This window comes from Mobula hypostoma, chromosome 30, assembly GCF_963921235.1.
Source record: "Mobula hypostoma chromosome 30, sMobHyp1.1, whole genome shotgun sequence".
NCBI classification, from domain to species: Eukaryota; Metazoa; Chordata; class Chondrichthyes; order Myliobatiformes; family Myliobatidae; genus Mobula; species Mobula hypostoma.
The window spans coordinates 9828994-9853167 of NC_086126.1; the positions used below are offsets into that span (position 1 = coordinate 9828994).

A 24174-nucleotide genomic window follows, 5' to 3' on the forward strand; every position below is an offset into this window, starting at 1 on the left:
GCAACGCTGTGAGAAGGCTTTGACCCGAAGGCAGATCACTGACACCTTCTCAAGAAAATAAATGCTCGTCTTGCCAGGGGCAACTCAGTCTTGGAAAGTTAATAAACGTCAGCCCCTTTAATGAGTTCTGACCTCGTCGTAGTTAAGTTTAGAGTCCTGGAGCTTCAGGACTTCACTGCGGGCTATTTGACTGAGCAGAATTACCCTCAAGGCTATCAGGCAGATCACTTTCAAGTTGTAGCGCCAGTTATTTATCAGTAGAGTAACATGCAGGCTCCCCACCTTGTTGATGTCTGATATGAGTTTTCCCTCGCGTGGAGTGTAGACTTTTTGATTGTTGGCTCTCATTTTGCTTTGTATAGTGAAGAGCAGCACCTCCAGATTACCCTTCTCGATAAACCTGCCAAGAAAGCACGACAAGAATCCCACTTAGCTGCTGTTAGTGCCATTGTGAAAACAACTGCTGAGGCGAATGGCTCACTTAAAAAAAAAGGTAATTATTAGGAAAAACATTTCAAATTTTGTTGGGGGGGGGTGGGTGAAATACAAGGTCAGGTGGGGTGAGGAATGAAGCAGCCGAATGCCATTCTTCATAATGGAACAACTACATTTTATTAGAGCATTATAGCATGGATAACAGGCCATTCAACCCCACCAGTCCATTCAGATGCCAGCTAGACCTGATTCCCTGTGCTCGGCCCATATCCCTTTAAGTGCCAGTCAAAATGCTTCTTAAATACCATTGTACCTGCCTCAACTAGTTCCTCTGGCAACTCATTCCAAATATTCACTACCCTCTGTGTGAAAAGGTACTTCTCGTTTTTGCTTGTTCCTTTGCGTGCCTGGTGGCTCATCGGGCAGCAACCTTGCCGTTTCTTTGGCATTTGTCTGTTTCCCACCCAGCCGAGTTGCTAGCTCGGTGTTCAACCCAGCACGGATGGAAAGCACGCAAGGAGCCGGCCAGATTCGAACCCAGGACCGCTCACCTCGAAGCCTGGTGCAGATGCCACTACACCACCAGCCGGCTTAAGACGCCTCTTCGCTCCTTTTAAAATCTTTCCCTTCTCCCTATACACCACCCTCTCCTAACCCCCAGTTTTGGACTCTCCTACGCTGTCAGCATTCGCCTTGTAACAGCGACAGAGAAACAGTGGAGGGCCTGAATATGCCCAACCTATGTCAATCCTCAGCTGTCAGTAAAGCTAGCCAGAGATAATTAATTACTGGCCCGTCAATTTTTCTTGGCTGCAAGGCGCAAAGTGATTCAGTGGCCCTTGAGTTGTCAAGAGCATGTCATAGTGTTTACAGCTGATGAACAGATTTTATTTTTGAAGATACTGGGGTCCTACTCTTGGACTTCCTTGATTGACAGGACCTGGAGGGTGTGGAACACAGGAGGTAGTAAATCCCCATTCCGAAAAAGAAGTCGCTGAACGTCTACACCATTTTCAAACATCTTTCATTGGTTTAGGATGGCAGTCGCTTGGCATGCAGCGTTTGATGTTGTGGTTGGCAGTTAGCTTTCAGACACTGACCTCAGCACACTGAGACCAAGGAGGATGCCACTTTAACTGGGACACCGCAGAAGTTCTGGAGCAGTTAAACACGAGAATTTTTAGAAGCGTGGTTCTCTTCTGATAACTCTGTACATATACTGAAATAGACACCGTCTATGAACCCCTAACAGCCAAAGAAACATGAGGTCAACAAGGTCAAAGGTTAATTGAAGGGGTAGCCTATCAGGTCTGAGGCAAGTGAATGGGGGGAGGGGCTAGATAAACGCAAGCACTCCCAGAGAGAAACAACAATAACTACGCATCAAGGATGTCACCTTGACCGGTGATGAAACGTCTGCAAGCTAATTGCCAAGCTCGGCAAACACTGCAACATCAAATCTTCCACTGGTTCTGACTGAGTGCTTGATTTTTTTACCCTTTGTCTACAATGATTAAGTTATGACATTCCCGCACATTAAGAGTGAGGTACAACAGCTAGTAGAAGGCTTTCATGAGATACAGTCCTGTCACAAATAGGCCAACGAAGTAAGGATGACAGATTTTCTCACTTGGCAGACACTAGTGAACTTAAAACATCCAGCAATTTCACCATGACTGAAACTTCCTTTAATTCTAGATTTACCAAATTATTTGAACTTAACTTGCCCTGCTCCCCTGGTGAAACGTAAACTTGTACCTCTAGATCAATGTGCCAGAATTCTGGTGGTCAGTTCAGTAACTTAGTCAAAATTCGTACTGCTCAAAAGTCTTAGGGACATTTAAAAAGAAAAATTCCTGTAAAGCGAAGATGCTTTCAAAAATAGTGAAAAGTTTCTAAGTAGCAAAACCAAACTCTAAAGAGCAGTAAACAGTAAAAAAAAAGTAAATCAAATTAATATCTGGTATGCCTTTAAAACTGCATCAGTAGTCTTAGGTACACTGTTATGCAATTTTACAACAAAAATCGGCTGGTAGGTTGTTCCAAGCATCTTGGAGAACTTGACACAGTTCTTCTGCAGACTTTGGCAGTCTCGCTTGCTTCTGTCTCTCCAGGTAATCCCAAACATCCTCGATGAGATTGAGATCAGGGCTCTGTGGAGGCCTTACCGTCTGAGACCATATATTAAAAAAAAAATCTGGAACGCCTAAGACTTATTCACAGTACCATACTTCACAAGCAATGGCAGGGTACGGGGCAGGGTCTGGAGGGGAGACCGATAAAGACTGAACTTTAGAAAAATTAAAAGGTGACTTGTTGAGAAACATTCAAGATTTTGTGAGGAACCATCAGAGTACACGCCAAGGTGCCGCCTCCTCGAAGTGTAGACATGTGACGCTCTAACCACTGCGCTACTGTGCATCTTTTTGTTTATTTGCATTTTCGCTGCAGCTGTTACACTTTATTCTGCACTGTTATTGTGTTATCTTGTACCACCTTGAAGCACTGTGTAAAGGATTGATCTGTATCAACAGTGGTAGATGGAATGCAGTGTTGAGAAGCGTTTGGTCGTGTACTTCGGGAGAGGAAATAAAAGAGTGCGCTGTTTTCTAAATGGAGAGAAAATACAAACTTCGGAGGTGCAAAGGGAGAGCAGGATTCCCTGACGGTTGACTTGCAGGTCGAGGCGGTAGTGAGGAAGGCAAATGCCATGTTAGCATTCATTTCAAGAGGACTAGAATATAAAAGCAAGGATGTAATTTTGAGGGTTTATAAAGAACTGGCCAGGCTTCATTTGGAGTATGGTGAGCACTTTTGGGCCCTTTCTAAGAAAGGATGCGCTGACATTGAAGAGGGTTTAAAGGAGGCTCATGAAAATGAAAGGCTTGCAATATGCAGAGCATTTGATGGCTCTGGGCCTGCACACACTGGAAATCAAGAGAATCAGGGTGACCTCACTGAAACCTATCAAATGGTGAAGGGCCTCAATAGAGTGGATGTGGAGAGGATGATGTGGGAGTCTAAGACCAGAGGACACAGCCTTAGAATAGAGGTGCTTCCTTTTAAAACGGAGATGAGGAGGAATTTCTTTAGCCAGATGGTGGCATATCTGCGGAATTTGTTGTCACAGGCGGCTGTGGAGGTCAAGTCAGTGGGTGTATTTAAGGCAGAGGCTGATATATCCTTGATTGGTCAGGGCATGAAAGGACATGGCGAGAAGGCAGGAGACTGGGACTGAGAGGGAAAATGGATCAGCTATCATGAAATGGCAGGGCAGACTTTTGGGCCAAATGGCCTAATTTTGCTCCTATATCTTATGGTCTAACAATATACATGACAACCCTCTCACTGTACCATAACAACCAATTCCAAGATGAGACTCTAAAGCTATGACTGAGCTCGAGGCACAGGATCAGATGTGATCTTAACGACTGTTGGATCTGGCTCCACACCTGCTCCTTTCGATCTAGCATATAGGGCAAATCTACAGTCGACTCTGAACAAACGACGTAGAGTGGCTCCAGCTTGCTTACTTGGGTGGCTTCTCCACAGTGCGGTACGTGTTGAACGCTTGAAGCTGGTTCTGAACCCCGCTTAGGGAGTTAGCCAACTTGCGGTCATTCAGGGTGACGATGGTAAATTCAATCCAGTGAAGGAGGTCGGAGGCCAGAGTCTCATACTTGTCAATCATGTTGTCTGCTTCAATTGCGTAGTCTAGCACCTGCAGCACACAAAGGATAGAGTAAGTTCTTGCTTTTTGAAAGAAAAAAGACTTTTAAGATTAGCTTCATTTGGCACACGTACATTGAAACATACAATGAAATACAGTGTTTGTGTCAACGACCTGCACGGTCTGAGGATGTGCTGAGGGACAAGCCACGTATGTCGCCAACAGAGCAGGCCCGCAAATCGCTAACCTTAATCCGTCTGAGTTCTTTGGACTGGGGGAGGAAACTGGAGCACGCAAAGGAAACCCATGTGGCCACAGGGAGATGGCACAAATTGTGTATGGGCAGCAGAGTCATACAAAAGTACAGCACAGGAACAGGACCTTTGGCCCTTCTAGTCCATGCCGAGCCATTTTAACTGCCTACACCCGGACTATAGCCCTCTATACCCCAACCATCCACGTACCTATCCAAACTTCTCAAACGCTGAAATCGAACTCGCATGCACATGTGCTCGTTCCACAGTCTCACAACCCTCTGAGTGAAGTAGTTTCCCCTCATGTTTCTCCCCAACTTTTCACCTTTCACCCTTAACCCATTACCTCTGGTTGTAGTCCCACCCAACCTCAGTGGGAAAAGTTTGCTTGCATTTACCCCATCTATACCCCTCATAATTCTGTATACCTCTATCAAATCTCCTCTCAATCTTCTACGTTTGTCACCAAAAACCTCTAAAGGTGTACTGAGGAGAGCATTCTGACCGGCTGCATCACCATTGGGTATGGGGTGGAGTTGGGGGTGGGGCGACTACACAGGATCGAAGTAAGCTGCAGAGAGTTGTAAACTCCGTCAGCTCCATCATGGGCACCAGCCTCCGTCGCATCCAGGACATTTTCAAGGAGCGATGCCTCAGAAAGCCAGCGTCCATCATTAAGGACCCCCATCACCCAGGACGTGCTCTCTTCTCATGGTTACCATCAGGAAGGAGATACAGGAGCCTGAAGGCACACATTCAGTGATTCAGGAACAGCTTCTTCCCCTCTGCCATCCGATTTCTAAATGGACATTGAACCCATGAACACTACCTCACTACTTTTTTAATTTCTGTTTTTTCACCACTTACTTTAACTTTTGTAGATACATGCAGATACTTACAATACCTCGGTTCTTTTCTCTATATTTATCACGCACTGCATTGTGCTGCTGTCACGAAGTTAACAAGTTTCATGACACACGCCGGTGACTCTGATTCCAAGGAATAAAGTCCTAACCTATCCAATCATTCTAATCTTGAACCCCGATCTTCCGGTTGCTGGCGCCATAAAGCATTGTGCTATCCGCTACACCACCCTGATGAACACCGACAACAAATAATGATGATTCTGGGCACGCGGCAGCGATGAAAAGCCGCACAGCAGAACTCCCAGTTCACCACTTATTAACTGAGTAAGTCACTTGCGGTGCTGCGATTGCTGTTGTGTTCCCCGGCTACAAAAGAACATCAAACACACAATTCCGGTTTGGATTGATGGTCAGAAAACACCTGCACAAAGAGGAGCAATTACGATGCCTCTGCCCCGAACAACTCATTGATTAGCGTCATTTTGAGAAGAATAACTGCACCAGGGACAACAGTAACACAGAGAGCGAGAATGTTCTGGGGGGGGGGGGGACAGACAAGTAATAATCAAGGTTGACATCAGCAGGTAACAGTGCAGCCAACTGCTAAGTTTATTTTTAATGGTACTGCTCGGAGTTTACCAGCCTTGTTGAGAGACAGCAGAATTATTCTCATGGCCACAAGGAGGTAATGCAGGTGTTGGAAATCTAGAGTGATACACACAGTGGGCTGGAGGAGCTCAGCAAGTCAGGCAGCATCTAAGGATGGCAATAAACAGGCAATGAGAAGAGAAGATGGCGGCGCAAAGCAGCGCGTAGCGGCCACTCTAGTGATGAATATCTGTTATTTGTCAAGTAGGATGCCGTGCACAATCCTGATTCGGTGGAGACAGACATGAGAAGCACGGAGGAACATCTGGTGAAACTTCTGAAATGCCTGTTTCGCTGCCGCTGCTACTGTGCGATCGAGAATATCCGGAGGGGAAGGCCCCGAGTCCTCGGCTTTGCCTGTTGCTCGGCGTCCGGGGCCGGGGTCGAAGCGCTCGGCAGAGATGGTGCTCGGTGCTTGGTGTCGGAGCGCTGGTCGGAGGCTCGAAGTTTTTCGGACGGACTCGGAGTCGGCTGTGGTCGGGTGCTTCCAGGGTGCTGCATCGGCAAGTTTGCGGCACTGGAGGTTCATGGCAGGGAGAGTTTCTTCCTTCTACCGTCTGCGTGAGATGATGGTGCTATCCGGACTTTGAGACTTTTTTTTTTAACTGTGCCCATGGTCTGCTCTTTATCACATTAAGGTATTGCTTTGCACTGTTGTAACTATGTGCTATAATTATGTGGTTTTGTCAGTTTTAGTCTTGGTCTGTCTTGTGTTTCTGTGATATCATACTGGAGAAACATTGTATCATTTCTTAATGCATACATTACTAAATGACAATAAACGAGTACTGAGTGTCCTCATAATCTAATCTAATGTTTCGGGCCGAGGCCCTTCATTAGGACTGGAAAAGGAAGGGGGAAGAAGTGAGAGTGAGGAGGTGGGGGGAGAGGAGGAAGAAGTACAAGGTGGTAGGTGATAGGTGGAACTGGGAGGGGTAGGGAGTGAGGTGAAGAGCTGAGATGTTGATCGGTGAAAGGGATACAGGGCTGGAGAAGGGGGAATCTGATGGGGGAGGTCGGAAGACCATGGAAGAAAGGGAAGGGGTAGGAGCACCAGAGGGAGGTGATGGGCAGGTAAGGAGAGAAGGTGTGAGAGGTAAACAAGAATGAGAAATAGTGGGGGGGGGGGGGTGACAATTACCGGAAGTTCGAGGAATCGATGTTCATACCATCAGGTTGGAGGCTACCCAGACGGAATATGCTGCTCCTCCAACCTGAGTGTGGCCTCATCGCGGCAGTAGACCGACATGTTGAAACGGGAAAGGGAAGCAGTATTGAAGTTGTTCTCATACCTTCCCAATGCGCTTGCCCTCCACAGCCAGTGCCTTCATCTTGGAGAAGTAGTGATAGTACGTGGCGACGTAAGTGATGATAGATTTTTCATCGGGCTGGTCCACGCTGACATCTGGAGCAAGGAAGGGAAGAACCCAGAATGAATTCAGCAATTGCAGTGTACCGTTCAATGAAACTCAACACACGATCCCCTGGACCTCAAACTTCTCGCATTTTGCAGTGAAACACGGTATATAATTTTTAAGGAGCATCTTCCATCTAGTTACCTCAAGGTCGCTAGTTCGAGCTCAGCTGTGGCAGCGTGTTTGTGCCCTTGAGCAAGGCACTTAACCACACATTGCTCTAGTGTCTGTGTGAGGAGTGGCGCCCCACACAGACTTCCAATCTGCGCCTTGTAAGGCATGAAAATGCCCGACGCAGGCCTCTCATGGTCTGAGTCGAATTTCCTTCCCTTCCATCTGATTTCTGAATGGACATTGAACTCACAAACACCACCTCACTACTATTTTTTAAGAAAAGTATTGAACTATTTTATATAAATATTTATTGTAATTCAAGGTTTTTTCTCTATTATTGTGTATTGCATTGTCCTGCTGCCGCAAAGACAACTAATTTCACGACATGAGCCAGTGATATTAAACCTGATAATGATTCTGAAAAAAGAGCAGCGAATTAGAGCGGGAATCCCTGAACTTAGGGCCCAGGTAAGTCAATTGTGGTGAAATGGAGAATGGGAATATGCCAGGCTGAAACTGGAGCACAGGCATCTTGGAAAGGCTGAGCTCAGAGGGCAGCTCATTGCCACAAATGGATCTGAAGCAAAGAATGGGAGTTTTACAGTCAAGGCGCTGAACTTGGAGAAAGAGACGACAGAAGCTGACGGAAGGCTGGTAACTACTATGTGACAAGGAACAGGCTGAGTCTCTCCATGAAAATAATGACATTTTTGGAGGACACCCAAGCCTCTGATTATCCTCTCTGTTTTCCTTTTCATTGACAGCTCGGATCTCCAGCAACGAATGGAATGTGCCCACTACTCCAGCCACTCTTCTGTTACTGGTGGCGTAAGCTGCAGACAGTTGTAAAACTAGTCAACGCCATAATGGGCACCAGCCTCTAGAGTATCCAAGGCATCTTCATGAAAGGCGACATCCATCATTAAGGATCCCCATCACCCAGGACGTGCCCTCTTCTCATTGCTACCATCAGGAAGGAGGTACAGGAGCCTGAAGGCACACACTCAACGATTCAGGAACAGCTTCTTCCCCTCTACCATCTGATTTCTGAATGGACATTGAACCCAGGAATACCACCTCACTATTTTTTTATTTCTGTTTTTGCATTACTTATTTAATATACTGGGTTGAACAGACGCAAGTGAAATGATGTGGAAATTTGAAAGGGCATATATATATATATATATATATATATAATGGATTCTGACTCTGAAATACACACCACGTCACTGGTGCCAGTCACACTGAGCTAGTGCACTGCCCTTTCAAATTTCCACACCATTTCACTGGCATCTGTTCCGCCCAGCAAACCCCACAGTGCACGTTAGGACGAAGCGCCCGTCCACGGAGATGTGACAGAGCACCTTCAGGATCGAGTAGCTTGGTGAGTCCCAAGTGCTGCTCTGCCACGTTGAAAGCATTCTGCAAGTTGTAGTGAGCGTTGGACTTCTTCAGCTTGTCAAAGTCGATTAAGTCGGACCTGAAAAGGAGAGAAAACAACTTGAAACAAAGTAGCAACAAACCAACAAAAGTTCACTCAAAAACTTTTGCATTCTCTGCCCTTGTTTATGAATCTTCAGATCCCACGTTTCTCTAAACTTTCAGATCGACACATGATGTAAATCTACGCCCCTCTGCACTCCTTCGTAGCTCAGGGCTTAGCACAGGCTTTATGGCAGCGACAATCGGAATATCAGGGTTCAACTCCTGCCGCTGTCCTTACGCAGTTTGTACTTTCTGTAATCGAAACACGTTTCTCACATTTCCAGTTCCAACGGAGGGAGCAATCTGCTTTTCTCCCCCCACCTGACGCAGTCTGACCAGGAGAAAGGGTTAACTTGACAGGAGGCATGGAAAAAGTTCTGCAAGTTTTCTAAATAAACGATAGCACTGCAGCACAGAAGACAGTTCTGATGGATAGATACATGGATGGTATTGGTATGGAGACGTATGGTCCAGGTGCAGGTCGATGGGAGCAGGCAGTTTAAATAGATTGACATGGACTAGATGGGCCGAAAGGCCTGCTTCTGCGCTGTACTTTTCTGCGATTCTATAATCAATATCCTGTAATTTTAGTATGCGGTTGCATTACAGTCAGCATCAGCCACCTGGGTTCAATTCCGCTGATACCTGTAAGTAGGTTGTATATTCTCCGTGACCGTGTGGGTTTCCTCCGGTTGCTATGGCTTAGACCAGGGGTCGGCAACCTTTTTGCCTCTGTGGGCTGGATTGCGTATTAATGAGCAGACGGTGGGCCAGATAAATGCCATCAAAAACTTGAGATATGGGAATTGCCCATTTAAATACACCTGGTTATGTTTTGCCTCAAATTAATGAATAACGCTTGCTAGAAAGTCATTTGTGCTTAAGGTTACCTAACCCTGGTTTAGACCGTAAGACAGAGGAGCAGAAATAGGCCACTCGGCCCATTGAGTCTGCTCTGCCATTTGTGGCCAATTTTATTGCCCCTCTTAGTCCTATTCTCCTGCTTTCTCCCTGTAACCTTTGACACCCTGACTAATCAAAAGTCTGTCAACCTTCAGTTTAACTATACTCAGTGACTTGATTTTCACAGGCACCTGTGGCAGTGAATTCCACAGATTCACCACCCTCCGGCTAAAGAAATTCATTCTCAGCTCTGTTCCAAATGGATATCCTTCTATTCTGAGGTGGTGCCATCTGATCCTAGACTCTCATACTATAGGAAAATGCTCTCCATGTCCATTCTATCTTACCTTTACACATCTGAAAAAACTTTGGGTACCTTCTTTTATAGTATACCTGCATATTTAATCTTTCCTCTCCTTATCATTTTTCTCAGTTCCTTTCTGTTGGATGTTAAAAGCTCCACAATCCTCTAATTTTCTAATTTTTGCTATATTATATGCCCTTTCTTTTACTTTTATGCTGTCTTCGACTCTCTTTGTTGCTTCAATCACCCTTCAGAATACTTCTTTATCTTTGGAATGTATCTATTCTGCCCCTTCCTTACTTCCTCCCAACGCTCCAGCCGTTGCTGTTCTGTTGTTATCCCTGATGTGTCCCCTTCCAATCAACTTTGGCCAGCTCCTCTCTTATGCCCTTTATTCCAGGGAAAGATCGATATAACTGACTTTACCTTCTCCCTCTCAAACTGCAGGGTGAATTCTATCACATTATGATCACTGTCTCCTGAGGGTTCCTTTACCTTAAGCTCTCTGATCAATTCATTACACAACACCCAATCCAGAATTGCCTTTCCCCTGGTGGGTTCACCACAAACTGTGCTAAAAAGCCACTTAGAAGGCATTTCATAAGTTCCCTCTTGGGATCTAGCACCAACCCAACTTTCCCAATCTACCTGCATATTAAAATCCCCCATGACTATTGTAACATTGCTCTTCTTACGTGCCTTTTCTGGTTCCCGATGAAATTTACATGTTTCGTGAATGTCTGTAAAGAGTAAGGATTCAGGTTGTTTATTGTATACATTCTTTGATATTAAATTGAACCACTGAAATAAAGGTAATCTTTATTAAGATGGGTCTTATGGCTCTATAGAGTCCGGTTTTTATGTGGATTCAATGCAGATGTTACAAAGGACAACAACATACCTGTGCTTGTGGACAATTGCATTGAACGCCAGTCCATCCCTCCAACTTGTAGTGAAGTTGTGAACATTGACATTGGGATACCTGCAAACCACAAAAAAAATACAACTCAGTTTCTATTGTACAGTGGAGACTGCGGGACAAGAACACACTTGTGCCAACTGAAAACAAGAAATTCCAAAAGGTTGTAGGATAACGCAACTGAGAGAAATTTACATATTTCACAACCACTGACGTTGAGTTGGGGTTTCGCTTTAAGAGGCTGGTCTGACGTGGTGACATTGTTATGTAAGGATTTTTTAGCGCGCTTTTGTGTTCGGGTTCTGACGTTCAATAAAATGTGTTACGAGTTTCGTTAAATACAAAATGCCTCATTTCTTCTTATTTGCATAAACCTACACAGTCATCTTCAAACAAACGGAGCTTAATGATTTGAATTGTTTCTGAATAAAGTGATTGAATAGACAGACAGATCAATAATTATCTGTGAAATAAATTTTATGCTGCCATATGACTGGAGGACACGTGAACAAATATCTCACTGGGGCACCATCATTATGAGCTGTGTTGTATGATGTGGGCGATCGTGGTCTTTCCATGACGATGACTATTCTTGGCGAATTTTTCGACAGAAATGGTTTGCTATTGCCTTCTGGGCAGTGACTTTACAAGATGGGTGACCCCTGCCATTATCAATACTCTTCAGAGATTGTCTGCCTGCCATCTGTGGTTGCATAACCAGGACTTGAGATGTGTACCTGCTCCACCACCTGTTCCCGTGGCTTTTTGTGACCCTGATCGGGGGGGGGGGGGGGCAGGGGCTACACCTTGCCCAAGGGTGACCAGCAGGCTAGTGGAGGGGAGGCATGCCTTACACTTCCTTTCGGTAGAGATGTATCTCTGCATCACCATCCTTCACAGGGGGCATCAGAACATTTAATCCAACAATACTGAAGGATATGGACACCAGCTCCCTTGCACCGAGAGGATGAAGGGAAGTTTCCAGAAGTGAATGACTCCAACAAAGACCCCTGAACCTTGGAGACCCCACACTGCAACAAAGCCCAAATCATCATGTTAGGAAACATGCTGAGCTCTTTCAAATCCCTTACTAGCTCTTCTTTCAGTTAGCCCTGACAAAGGGTCTCGGCCCGAAACGTCGACTGTACCTCTTCTGAGAGATGCTGCCTGGCCTGCTGCATTCACCAGCAACTTCTACGTGTGATGCTGAGCTCACTGTGATTTTGAACCTCAAACTGCCTGATAATTTTGTGAGTGATGGAACTGGTTGTGTGCACGTGCTTGTGTATTTGCACGTGGACAAGCATTTCTCATTGCCGTGTCAAACTCTTGCTGTCCGTGTGTAGCATAAATTGCCATCTATTCTCTTCTAATCTCCCGAATCTCAGTTATAAATTCTGATACTAATACATACATCAGGCTGCTGTTTTACATAATCATTCCTACAGTTCTGATCAACAAGCTCCAAAACCTGGGCCTATGTACCTCCCTCTGCAACTGGATCCTCAACTTCCTCACCGGAAGACCACTACAGTCCGTATGGATCAGAAATAACATCTCCACCTCACCTCTGGTGCACCTCAGGGATGTGTGCTCAGCCCACTGCTCTACTCTCTCTGCAACCATGTATGTGTGGCTAGTGCCATCTATAAATTTGCTGACGAATCAACTACGGTTGGCAGAATTTTAGATGGTGACTCGAAGGCACACAGGACCGATAGGTCAGCTGGTTGAGTGGCGTTGCAGTAAGAACCTTGCATTCAGCGTCAATAAAACCAAAGAAATGACTGTGGACTTCAGGAAGGGGAAGTCGAGGGAATACACACCAGTCCTCATCGAGGGATCAGTAGTGGAAAGGGTGAGCAGTTTAAGCTTCTGTGTGTCAACATCTCTGAGGAGCTATCCCGCAGTTATAAAGAAGGCATAACAGCAACTCTACTTCATTAGGAGTTTGAGGAGATTTGGTCTGTCACCAAAGACGCTCACAAATTTCTACAGATGTACCATGGAGAGCATTCTAACTGGCTGCATCACCGTCTAGAATTGGGGGGGGGGGGGGAGGGAGGAAACTGCAGAGGATTGAAATAAGCTGCAGAAAGTTGTGAACTCAGTCAGCTCCATCATGGGCACTAGACACCCCAGCATCTTTATACTTTATTGTCGCCAAACGATTGACACTAGAATGTACAATCATCACAGTGATATTTGATTCTGTACTTCACACTCCCTGGATTACAAATATTAAATATTAAAAATAGTTAAAATTAGTAAATATTAAAAATTTAAAATATAAATCATAAATAGAAAATAGAAAAATGGGAAGTAAGGTAGTGCAAAAAAACCGAGATGCAGGTCTGGATATTTGGAGGGTACGGCCCAGATCTGGGTCAGGATCCGTTCAGCAGTCTTATCACAGTTGGAAAGAAGCTGTTCCCAAATCTGGCCGCATGAGTCTTCAAGCTCCTGAACCTTCTCCCGGAGGGAAGAGGGACGAAAAGTCTGTTGGCTGGGTGGGTCGTGTCCTTGATTATCCTGACAGCACTGCTCCAACAGCGTGTAGTGTAAAGTGAGTCCACGGACAGAAGATTGGTTTGTGTGATGTGCTGCGCTGTGTTCATGATCTTCTGCAACTTCTTTTGGTCTTGGACAGGACAGTTTCCATACCAGGTTGTGATGCACCCTAGAAGAATGCTTTCTACGGTGCATTTATAAAAAATACTGAGGGTTTTAGGGGACAGGCCAAATTTCTTTAGTTTTCTCAGGAAGTAAAGGCGCTGGTGGGCCTTCTTGGCAGTGAACTCTGCTGGGTTGGACCAAGTCAGGTCATTTGTGACATTGATCCCGAGGAACTTAAAGCTTTTGACCTGTTCCACTTGTGCACCACTGATGTAAATTGCATCTAGCACATTTTCAAGGAGCCTCAAAAAGGCAGCATCCATCATTAAGGACCCCCACCACCCAGGACTGGCCCCATTCCCATTGCTACTGTCAGGAAGGAGAGACGGGAGCCCAAAGGCACGCACTCAACGATTCAGGAACAGCTTCTTCCACTCTGCCATTCGATTTCTAAACAGACAGTGCCTCATTACTTTTTGTTTCTTTATTTGCACTATTAATTTTACTTCTTTTTTTACTATATATATATATATATATATATATATATATATACACACACACATACATATACACACACACACACACACACACAGTTCCTAGAAAAAGATTGAGAATCCTTTGTATTAATTACTCATAAAATGTGGTCTGATCTTCATCTAGGTCACAATAAGAACAGGTAATTGCAAAGGGTTGATCATATGAGTGAGGAGCGTGTGGCGGCTCTGGGCCTGCCCTCACTGGAGTTTAGAAGAATGAGGGGGCATCTCATTGAAACCGACTGCATCTCTGAGGGAAGATCTGATAGAGGTTTATAAGATTATGCGAGGCACAGATAGAGCGAACAGGAAGGATCTGTTCCCCAGGGTAGAAATGACTAATACCAGGGGTCCTGTATTGAAGGTGAGAGGGGGCAGGTTAAAGGGGATGTTTGGGGCAAGTTTTTTTTACTCAAAGGCAGTGGACGCCTGGAATGCACTACCTGGTATGGTGGTAGCAGCATTAGAGGTTTTTAAGAAACATCTAGATAGACACGTGGATGGGAGAAAAAGGGAGTGATATGGTAGGAGAGATTAGTTTTTGGGGGTTTCAAATTTAGTTCTTAGCTGGTTCAGCATTTTGGGCTGAAGGGCCTGTTCCTGTGCTGTGTTGTTCTGTGTTCTATTATGTGTGCACTGCACTGCTGGCGCAAAAATAATAAATTTCATGACATGCCAGTGATATTAAACCTGATTCTGGTTCTGATTAATATTTTTCAACATTTTCAGTGTTTTGTAGATCTATTTATTACAAGGTCGGGCAGCATCCGTGGAAACGATCAGTCAACGTTTCGGGCTGGAACCCTTCGTCAGGACTGAAGAGAGAAGGGGCAGAGGCCCTATAAAGGAGATGGGGAGAGGGTGGGAAGGAGAAGGCTGGTAGGTTCCAGGTGAAAATTCCCTCGTCCTCCCTTCCACATCCCTATTTCACTCTGCCCCCCGCCCCCAGCTGCCTATCACCTCCCTCATGGTTCCACCTCCTTCTACTACCCATTGTGTTTTCCCCTATTCCTTCTTCACCTTTCCTGCCTATCCCCTCCCTGCTTCCCCTTCATCTTTCCCCTTACTGGTTTTTCACCTGGAACCTACCAGCTTTCTCCTTCCCACCCTCCCCCCACCTTCTTTATAGGGCCTCTGCCCCCTCTCTCTTCAGTCCTGACGAAGGGTTCCGACCTGAAACTTTGACCGATCGTTTCCACGGATGCTGCCCGACCTGCTGAGTTCCCCTGGCGTGTGGTGAGTGTTGCTTTGACCCCAGCATCTGCAGAGTATTTTGTATTTATTACAAGAAGTTGTCACTTGCTTCTCACGGTCTTACCCTGCTGTTTTCATCTGACACCAGAGTAGCAGTGCATCCTTGGCAGATTTCTTTTCTTTGTTGTCTTCTGTTTCCACGCTGATGTCCTGGATCTGTAGAAAGAAAAAAAAAACACAAACACACACACAGAGTGAGCGTGTCTATGAGACACAAGACATCCTGCAGATGGAGGCAACAGGAATTTTTTGAAAGTCAAATAAAACTGCCGGGATTCTGATATAAAACAGAAAAAAATGCTGGCCACACTCAGCAGGTCAGCCGGCATCTGTGGATAGAGAAACAGAGTTACATTTCCGCAGTGGTGTGCAGAAGAGCATCTCTGAACGCGTAACACATTGATGGGCTACAGCAGCAGAAGGGCACGGACGAACTGGCCACTTCTTAGGTACGGGAGGTACTTAATGAAGTGGCCACGACTATAGATACTGGCATCCACTCAAAAATGGCAAAACATTCTGCTCCTCTGTCTGATGGGCTTCTGATTGTGAAAGTGAATCAGTCCTGGTGATAAGCCCACACCTTACTCCCCTTCCAAGACTGAAACCGGAAGGCAAAGCGACTTGTACCGTGCCTTTTAATTTTAAGCAGAGTTTGGCTACACAGGAAATACCACAGACCGGAGCAGGAGGTGCCCAGCAGACCTATAGATTAAGTGAGCGGGCGAAACTCCCCGATGGGAGTCCGATGTGGAAATGCATGAATTCAAAAGCGTAAGATCAAATAATGAAGGAAAAGACGGCGAGGGATAGTAATTTGAAAAGTGCACGGAAGGTCCAGCAGGTCAGGCAGCGTCTCTGTGAGAGGAAACAGAGCGGTTTCTAAGTGCTGAGAGACAAGGGACAAACGGTACCTGGAACCGAAGAATGATGGTCCATATCAGGCCAAGAGTGAGGCGATGGTTCCCATCAACGATGTCGTGCGACCCCATGTTTTCCAGATGCACCTTCTGCTCCTTCAGGAACTGCAAGGCCTTGTCCACGTTCTCCAGGCAGTGAATCCGCATCCGTCCTTTGGTCGGCTTGGGCTGGAAACAGAGACAAAGGTCTTGAGGTTAGCATCACTCTCGGACCTAATCCCCGGCAAAACAGATCAAGTTTAAGTTTATTGCCGTCAGACTGTACATACAAGGGGTGATTGATAAGTTCATGGCCTAAGGTAGAAGGAGTCAACTTTAGAAAACCTAACACACTTATTTTTCAACATAGTCCCCTCCTGCATGTACACACTTAGTCCAGCGGTCGTGGAGCATACGGATCCCTTCTTTGTGGAAGTGGTCCATGGCAGGGGTGATTGATGAATTCGTGGCCTAAGGTATTAGATGAGTTATTAACTTCAAACTTTCTGCATTATCACTCAAAGAGTTGAACTGCACGTGCATGTAACGAGAGCGTCCTGGACCTCCAGGTGGTCCACAGCAGGAGTGATTGATAAGTTCGTGGCCTAGGGTAGAAGGAGATGAGTTATACAGCTCTCGTTACTTGCACGTGCAGTTCAACTCTTTGAGTGACAATGCAGAAAGTTTGAAGTTAATAACTCATCTCCTTCTACCTTAGGCCCCGAACTTATCAATCACCCCTGCTGTGGACCACTCTCTGGAGGTCCAAGACACCGACTTCTACAAAAGGATCCGTATGCTCCACGACCGCTGGACTAAGTGTGTAAATGTAGGAAAAATAAATGTGCTACGTTTTCTAAAATTGACTCCTTTTACCTTAGGTCACAAACTTATCAATCACCCCTCATATATACAGCCAAATGAAGCAAAGTTCCCCTGGGCCACGGTGCACCCACAAAGCACACATCACACACGGCACATAAAGCAAAATAAGTTAGTAAAGTATAACTCATAGTGCATGACAAAGGTAAACAGTAAACAACAAAGTAAACAGCTCGCTGTCCTCGTGACAAGACCACGGTGGTGGCAGAGTTTTCGTTAGTCTCAGAGGCCAAGGGGAAAAGCTGCTACCCAGTCTGGCTCTCCTATTTCGGAGGCTCCTGTACCTGCTTCTTGATGGTAGTGGGTCAAAGAGAATGGGGAAGGGGGGGGGGGGTAGGGATCCTCAACAATGTGCACTTGCAGGCTAAACAAGTTTATCGACGACAAATAATTCACAGAATGAATCACCAGATCTTGCATTAGAACACTGATCCTGAAACATTAAAGATCTCTGCAGCACCCAATATCTTTCCTCAGCCTCATCTTAGGTCACTGCCTCCTCCCACACCTCTCTGAACGATGTTGTTCCAATGGATATTATTCAAGCATCAAAGACCAAGGCTGAACTTTATTCGCTGCATACATTTATACATTTACATGCATTAGGAATCTGGTGTGGCATGTTGATCAGGGCGTGACAGACCACAGAAAACAACATTCATCAATTACAAAGAAAGAATTATGCAAAAAAAATAAAGTTATGGGGTTAAAGTACATATATTGAATATAATGAACATAAATACCAGCCTGTATTTAAAATGTAAATACAATTATAAAAAGTGGTTTAAAAGTGTTTACAGTGCAGTGCAGTGACTGAGGTAACAGAGGGGGGGCAGGGTGATGGCTAACTAGAATGGTTGATCAGACTAACTGACTTGGGGAACAAACATTTAAAAAGGTGAGCAACACACATCAAAGTTGCTGGTGGAACGCAGCAGGCCAGGCAGCATCTCTAGGAAGAGGTACAGTCGACATTTCAGGCTGAGATCCTTCGTCAGGGACTAACTGAAGGAAGAGCTAGTAAGAGATTTGAAAGTGGGAGGGGGAGGGGGAGATCCGAAATGATAGGAGAAGACAGGAGGGGGAGGGATGGAGCCAAGAGCTGGACAGGTGATAGGCAAAAGGGATATGACAGGATCATGGGACAGGAGGCCCAGGGAGAAGGAAAAGGGGGAGGGGGGAAACCCAGAGGATGGGCAAGGGGTATAGTGAGAGGGACGGAGGGAGAAAAAGGAGAGAGAGAGAGAGAAAGAATGTGTGTATATAAATAAATAACAGATGGGGTACGAGGGGGAGGTGGGGCATTAGCAGAAGTTAGATAAGTCAATGTTCATGCCATCAGGTTGGAGGCTACCCAGACGGAATATAAGGTGTTGTTCCTCCAACCTGAGTGCGGCTTCATCTTTACAGTAGAGGAGGCTGTGGATAGACATAGCAAAATGGGAATGGGATGTGGAATTAAAATTTGTGGCCACTAGGAGAAGTTTTTGTTTTAATAGCCCCATAGCACTTCCCAAAAGGCAACTTTAGAAAAGGCAGGTTTTGCAGGGTGGTTGGTGTTCCCCCGCAATGACCTTTCCCTGCCTACTTATTTGTCCTGCATGTATACAAGGTCTGCAGGGATGGTAGGCTGCGTCCAATAACTTTGGGGCGGCATGGTTGTGTAGTGGTTAGCACAACGCTTTACAGTACCAAAGACCCGGGTTCAATTCCCACCACTGGTCGGTAAGGAGATTATATGTTCTCCTTGTGGCCATGTGGGTTTACTCTGGGTGCTCTAGTTTCCTCCCTCAATCTAAAGATGTACCGGTTTGTAGGCTGTTGACAATTGTAAATTGTCCCGTGAGTAGGCTTGGGTTAAGACTATAAGATATAGAAGCAGAATTAGGCCTTTTGGCCCATCGAGTCTGCTCTGCCATTTCATCGTGGCTGATCCATTTTCCCTCTCAGCCCCAATCTCCTGCCTTCTCCCCGTATCCCTTCGTGCCCTTACCAATCAAGAATCTATCAACCTTTACCTTAAATATACATGAAGATTCGGCATCCACAACTGCCTGTGGCAAAGAATTCCACAGACACATCACTCTCTGGCTAAAGAAATTTCTCCTTATTATCGTTCTAAAAGGACAGCCCTCTATTCTGAGGCTCTGTCCTCTGGTCTTCCACTCTTGCACCTGAGGAAACATCCTCTCCACATCCACTCCATCAAAGCCTTTCATCACCTGATAGGTTTCAATGAGGTCACCCCTCATTCTTCTGAATTCGAGTGAATACAGGCCCAGAGCCATCAAATGCTTTTCAGTACCGGAATCATTTTTGTGAACCTTCTTTGAACCCTCTCCAGTTTCAGCACATCCTTTCTAAGATAAAGGGCCCAGAACTGTTCATAATACTTCAAATGAGGCCTCACCAGTGCATTATAAAGTCTCAACATTACATCCTTGCCTTGAAGTATTATGAACAGTCCTACATTCTAGTCCTCTTGAAATGAAAATTAACATTGCATTTGCCTTCCTTGCCACAGACTCAACCTGCAAATTAACTTTTAGGGAATCCTGCACAAAGACTCCCAAGTCCCTTTGCGCCTCAGTTTTTTTTTGTATTTTCTCGCCATTTAGAAATTATTCTACTCTCATTTCTTCTGCCAAAGTGCATGACCATACACTTCCCGAGACTGTGTTCCATTTGTCACTTTTTTGCCCATTTTCCCAACCTGTCTAAGTCCTTCCATAGCCTCTCTACTTTCTCAAAACCAACTGCCTCTCAACCTATCTTCATATCGTTGCAAACTTTGCAACAAAGGCATTAATTCCATCATTCAAATCATTGACAGTTAATGCAAAATTAATCGGTCCAAACACAGACACCGTGGAACACCACTAGTCACTGGCAGCCAACCAGAAAAGGCTCCCTTTATTCCCACTCTTTGCCACCTACCAATCAGCTACAGCTTTATCCATGCTAGAATCTTTCCTGTAATACCATGGGCTCAAAACTTGTTAAGTTGCCTCATGTGTGGCATCTTGTCAAAGGCTTCTGGAAATCCAAGTAGACAACATCACCTGAATCTCCTTCGTCTTTCCTGTTTGTTATTTCTTCAAAGAATTCCAGCAGATTTGTCAGGCAAGATGTTCCCTTGATGGAACCATGCTGACTAGGGCCTATTTTATCATGTGCCTTCAAGTACCCCGACGCCTCATCCTCAATAATTGACTCCAACATCTTCCCAACCACTGAAATCAGACTAACTGGCCTATAGTTTCTTTCTTGTGCCCCTCTTCCTTCTTGGAGAGTGGCAATTTTCCAGACTTCTGGATCCACTCCGAAGTCTAGTGATTCTTGAAAGACCATTACTAATGCCTCCATAATCTCTTAGCCACCTCTTTCAGAACCCTGGGGTGTACACCAACTGGTCCAGGTGACTTAGCCACATTCAGACCCTTCAGTTTCCCAAAAAATGGTAACTTCACACACTTCATGACCCCTGAACTGGAACTTCCGCCATACTGCTAGTGCCTTCCACAGTGAACACTAATGCAAAATACTCATTCAGTTCATTCGCCATTTCGTTGCCACCCTCTACTACCTCTCCAGCATTGTTCCAGTGGTCTGATATCTACTTTCAACTCTCTTTTACACTTTATGTATCAGAAGAAACTTTTGGTTTTCTTTTTAATATTATTGGCTAGCTTACTTTCATATTTCATCTTTACCTTCTTATTGACTTTTTTAGTTGCCTTCCATTGGTTTTTAAAATCTTCCCAATCCTCTAACTTCCCACTAATTTTTGCTCTATTATAAGCCCTCTCTTTTGCTTTTATTTTGACTTTGACCTCTCTTGTTAGCCACAGTTGTGTCATCTTGCCTTTAGAATACTTCTTCCTCTTTGGGATATTTATATCCTGTGCCTTCCGAATTGTTTCCAGAAATTCCAGCCATTGCTTCCCTGCCATCGTCCCTGCCAGTGTTCTCTTTCATTCAATTCAGGCCAATTCCTCTCTCATGGCTCTGTAATTCTCTTGACTCCACTATAATAATGATGCACCTGACTTCAGCTTCTCCTCCTCAAATTTCAGGGTGAATTCGATCACTTTCCCCAAGGTTTCTTTTACCTTAAGCTCTCTCATCAATTCTGGTCCATTGCACAACACCCAATCCAGAATAGCTGATTCCCCAGTGGGCTCAAACACGAGCTGCTCTAAAAAGCCATCCCGTAAGCATTCTAGAAATTCCCCCTCTTGGAATCCGGTACCAACCTGATTTTCCCTACCTGCATATTGAAGTCCCCCATGACAATTATAACATTGCCCTTTTGGCATATATTTTCTATCTCCCATTGTAATTTGTACACCACATCATTACCACTGTTTGGGGTCTGTATGCAACTCCCATCAGGGTCGTTTAACTCTTGCAGTTCCTTAGCTCTATCCACAACGATTCAACACCTTCTGACCCTATGTCACCTCTTTCTAATGACTTGATTAGATTTGATTTACCAAATGATTTGATTTACCAAACGAGCAATTTCACCCTCTCCGCCTTCCTGCCTGTCCTTTTGATACAATGCATATCCTTCGATGTTAAGCTTCCAGCTGTAATCTTCTTTCAGCCATGATCCAGTGATACTGACAGCATTATATATGCCAATCTGTAACTGTACTACATCTACCTTATTCTGTATACTGCACACATTCAAATATAACACTTACAGTCCTGTATTCAACCTTTTCGATTTGTCCACCTTTTACGTTGCAATTCATCCTGCTGACTGTAATTTTGCCCTATCAACAGCCTCTCGTCACTACACATTGCCTCTGTTTGTAAACCAGCTACCTCATCTTCAGCACTATCATCCGCCTTTCCTATGATACTTCTTGCGTTGAAATATACACAGCTCAGGACACTAGTCGCACCATGCTTAATCTTTTGATTGTAACTTTGTCCGAGGTCTTACCAACACCTGCCTCCACAACCTCTCCACTAACTGTCCTGGCGCGCTGGTTCCCATCCCCCTGCAACTCCACCGTGCAGCATTAACAAACTTTCCTGCTCCAGCTCAGGTGCAAACCACCCGTTCTGTACAGGTCCCACCTTCTTTGGAAGAGGGCCCAACGATCCAACAATGTTATGCCCTCCCTCCTGCACCAACTCCTCAGACAGGTATTAAACTGCATAATCTTCCCAGTTCTGGCCTCACCAGCACGTGGCATGGGTAGCAATCCTGACGTCACAACACTGGAGGGCCAGTCTGTTGTAGCGAGTGCAGTCTTCTTTGCTGCTTCCTGTCGGGGGCAGCAGCATCGGTGCTGGTGATACAAAGCGACTAAATAAACTCATCAAAAAGGCTGGATCCGCCCTTAGCTATGACCCAGAGTTAGCGGCGGGGAGGAGGTCACTAAACAAACTGTTATCCCTCATGGACAATCAGGGACATCCTCTCCATGACCTACTGAATAAGCAGTGGAGCACCCTCATGAACGGGCTCATTCAACTCTGCTGTCACAAGGATCGTCACAGAGAATCTTTCCTACCAAATGCAATAAGCATATACAACAGTTCATCTCTGTGCGACAGAAGAACACACATCATAGTACAATGGTCTCTTGTTTTATTATTTCATACATTATTATTGCACATTGGCAAATTATTATTGTGTATATTATTTTTATTATGTACTTGGAGGGAGGAGAAGATGGCGGCGCGACGCAGCGCACGCGGCCGTTCCGAATGAATATCGTATGTGTTAACTAGGGGACCGTGCACAATCCTGATTTGATGGAGACGGACGTGAGAAGCACAGAGGAACATCTGGAGAAAACTTCTGAAATGCCCGCTTCGCTGCCGCTGCTACTGTGTGATCGAGAAACTCCGGAGGGGAAGGCCCCAAATCCTCGGCCTTGCCTATTGCCGGGGCCAGGGTCGAAGCGCTCGGTGCGCGGTGTCGGGGAGCTGGTCGGAGGCTCGGAGTTTTCGGACGGACTCACAGTCAGACTGTGGTCGGATGCTTCCAGGATGCTGCATCGGCAAGTTAGCGGCGCTGGAGGTTCACCGTCTGCGCGAGATGATGGGACTTTCGAGAGACTTTGAGACTTTTACCGTGCCCATGGTCTGTTCTTATCAAATTACGGTATTGCTTTGCACTGTTGTAACTATATGTTATAATTATGTGGTTTTGTCAGTTTTTAAGTCGGTTTGTCATGTGTTTCTGTGACATCATTCTGGAAAAACATTGTATCATTTCTTAATGCATGCATTACTAAATGACAATAAAAGAGGACTGAGTGTCCTCATAATCTAATCTAATTATTAGTTATTATTATTATTGCCAGGTGCGCTTTTAAATGTTGCTGCTGTAACAAAATAATTTCCCACTCGGGATCAATACTTATTATTACTTTACAGTCCTGCTGAAGAGCCTCGGCCTGAAATGTCGACTATACTTTTTTTTTCCATAGATGCTGCCTGGCCTGCTGAGTTTCCCCAGCATTTTGTGTGTGTTGCTTGGATTTCCAGATTTTCTCGTGCTAGTAATGTCTGAGGTGAGGATACTCTCTATGATGGCAGTGTAGAATTGCACCAGTATGTTCTAGGGAAGATGGAATTTTACCAGCTGCTGGAAAAAGTACGTCCTCTGCCGAGCCTTTTTGTGAATGGAGGAGATACGGTTCTCCCACATAAGGTCCTGCAAAATACTGATGCCCAGGAGTCTGAATGCAGAAACGGTGTCAACTGTTGAGTTGCTGATGATTAATGGGTAGAGAGGAGACACTCTTTACCCTGAAGTCGATATGGTTTTGAGGGCATTCAGCTCCAAGTTGTTGTGATCACACCAGGATGTCAGCTTGTTGACTTCCTGTGAAACAGAGTTAGATCCTGCAGGACTGGTGCACGTTCCACAACCTGGGCAGCTGTCAAGGCATGGAGTGCAGACGTTTAAAACAAACTTCACTCGAGTATGATTATGAAACTCAACT

At 45.3% G+C, this 24174-nt stretch overlaps 1 protein-coding gene across 9 annotated transcripts in view; it reads right to left on the reverse strand.

The window, feature by feature from the left end:
• LOC134339548 (spectrin beta chain, non-erythrocytic 1-like) overlaps positions 1-24174 on the reverse strand; it is a 509093-nt gene that overhangs the window by 146042 nt on the left and 338877 nt on the right. For all 9 annotated transcript variants that reach the window (XM_063036164.1, XM_063036163.1, XM_063036170.1 and 6 more), the window contains 7 exons: positions 16334-16507; positions 15484-15575; positions 10996-11076; positions 8767-8882; positions 7166-7278; positions 3969-4156; positions 283-400 (listed from right to left, as the gene is read on the reverse strand). In XM_063036164.1, the coding sequence (XP_062892234.1) occupies positions 283-400; positions 3969-4156; positions 7166-7278; positions 8767-8882; positions 10996-11076; positions 15484-15575; positions 16334-16507 (882 nt within the window). The remainder of the gene's footprint in view (positions 1-282; positions 401-3968; positions 4157-7165; positions 7279-8766; positions 8883-10995; positions 11077-15483; positions 15576-16333; positions 16508-24174) is intronic.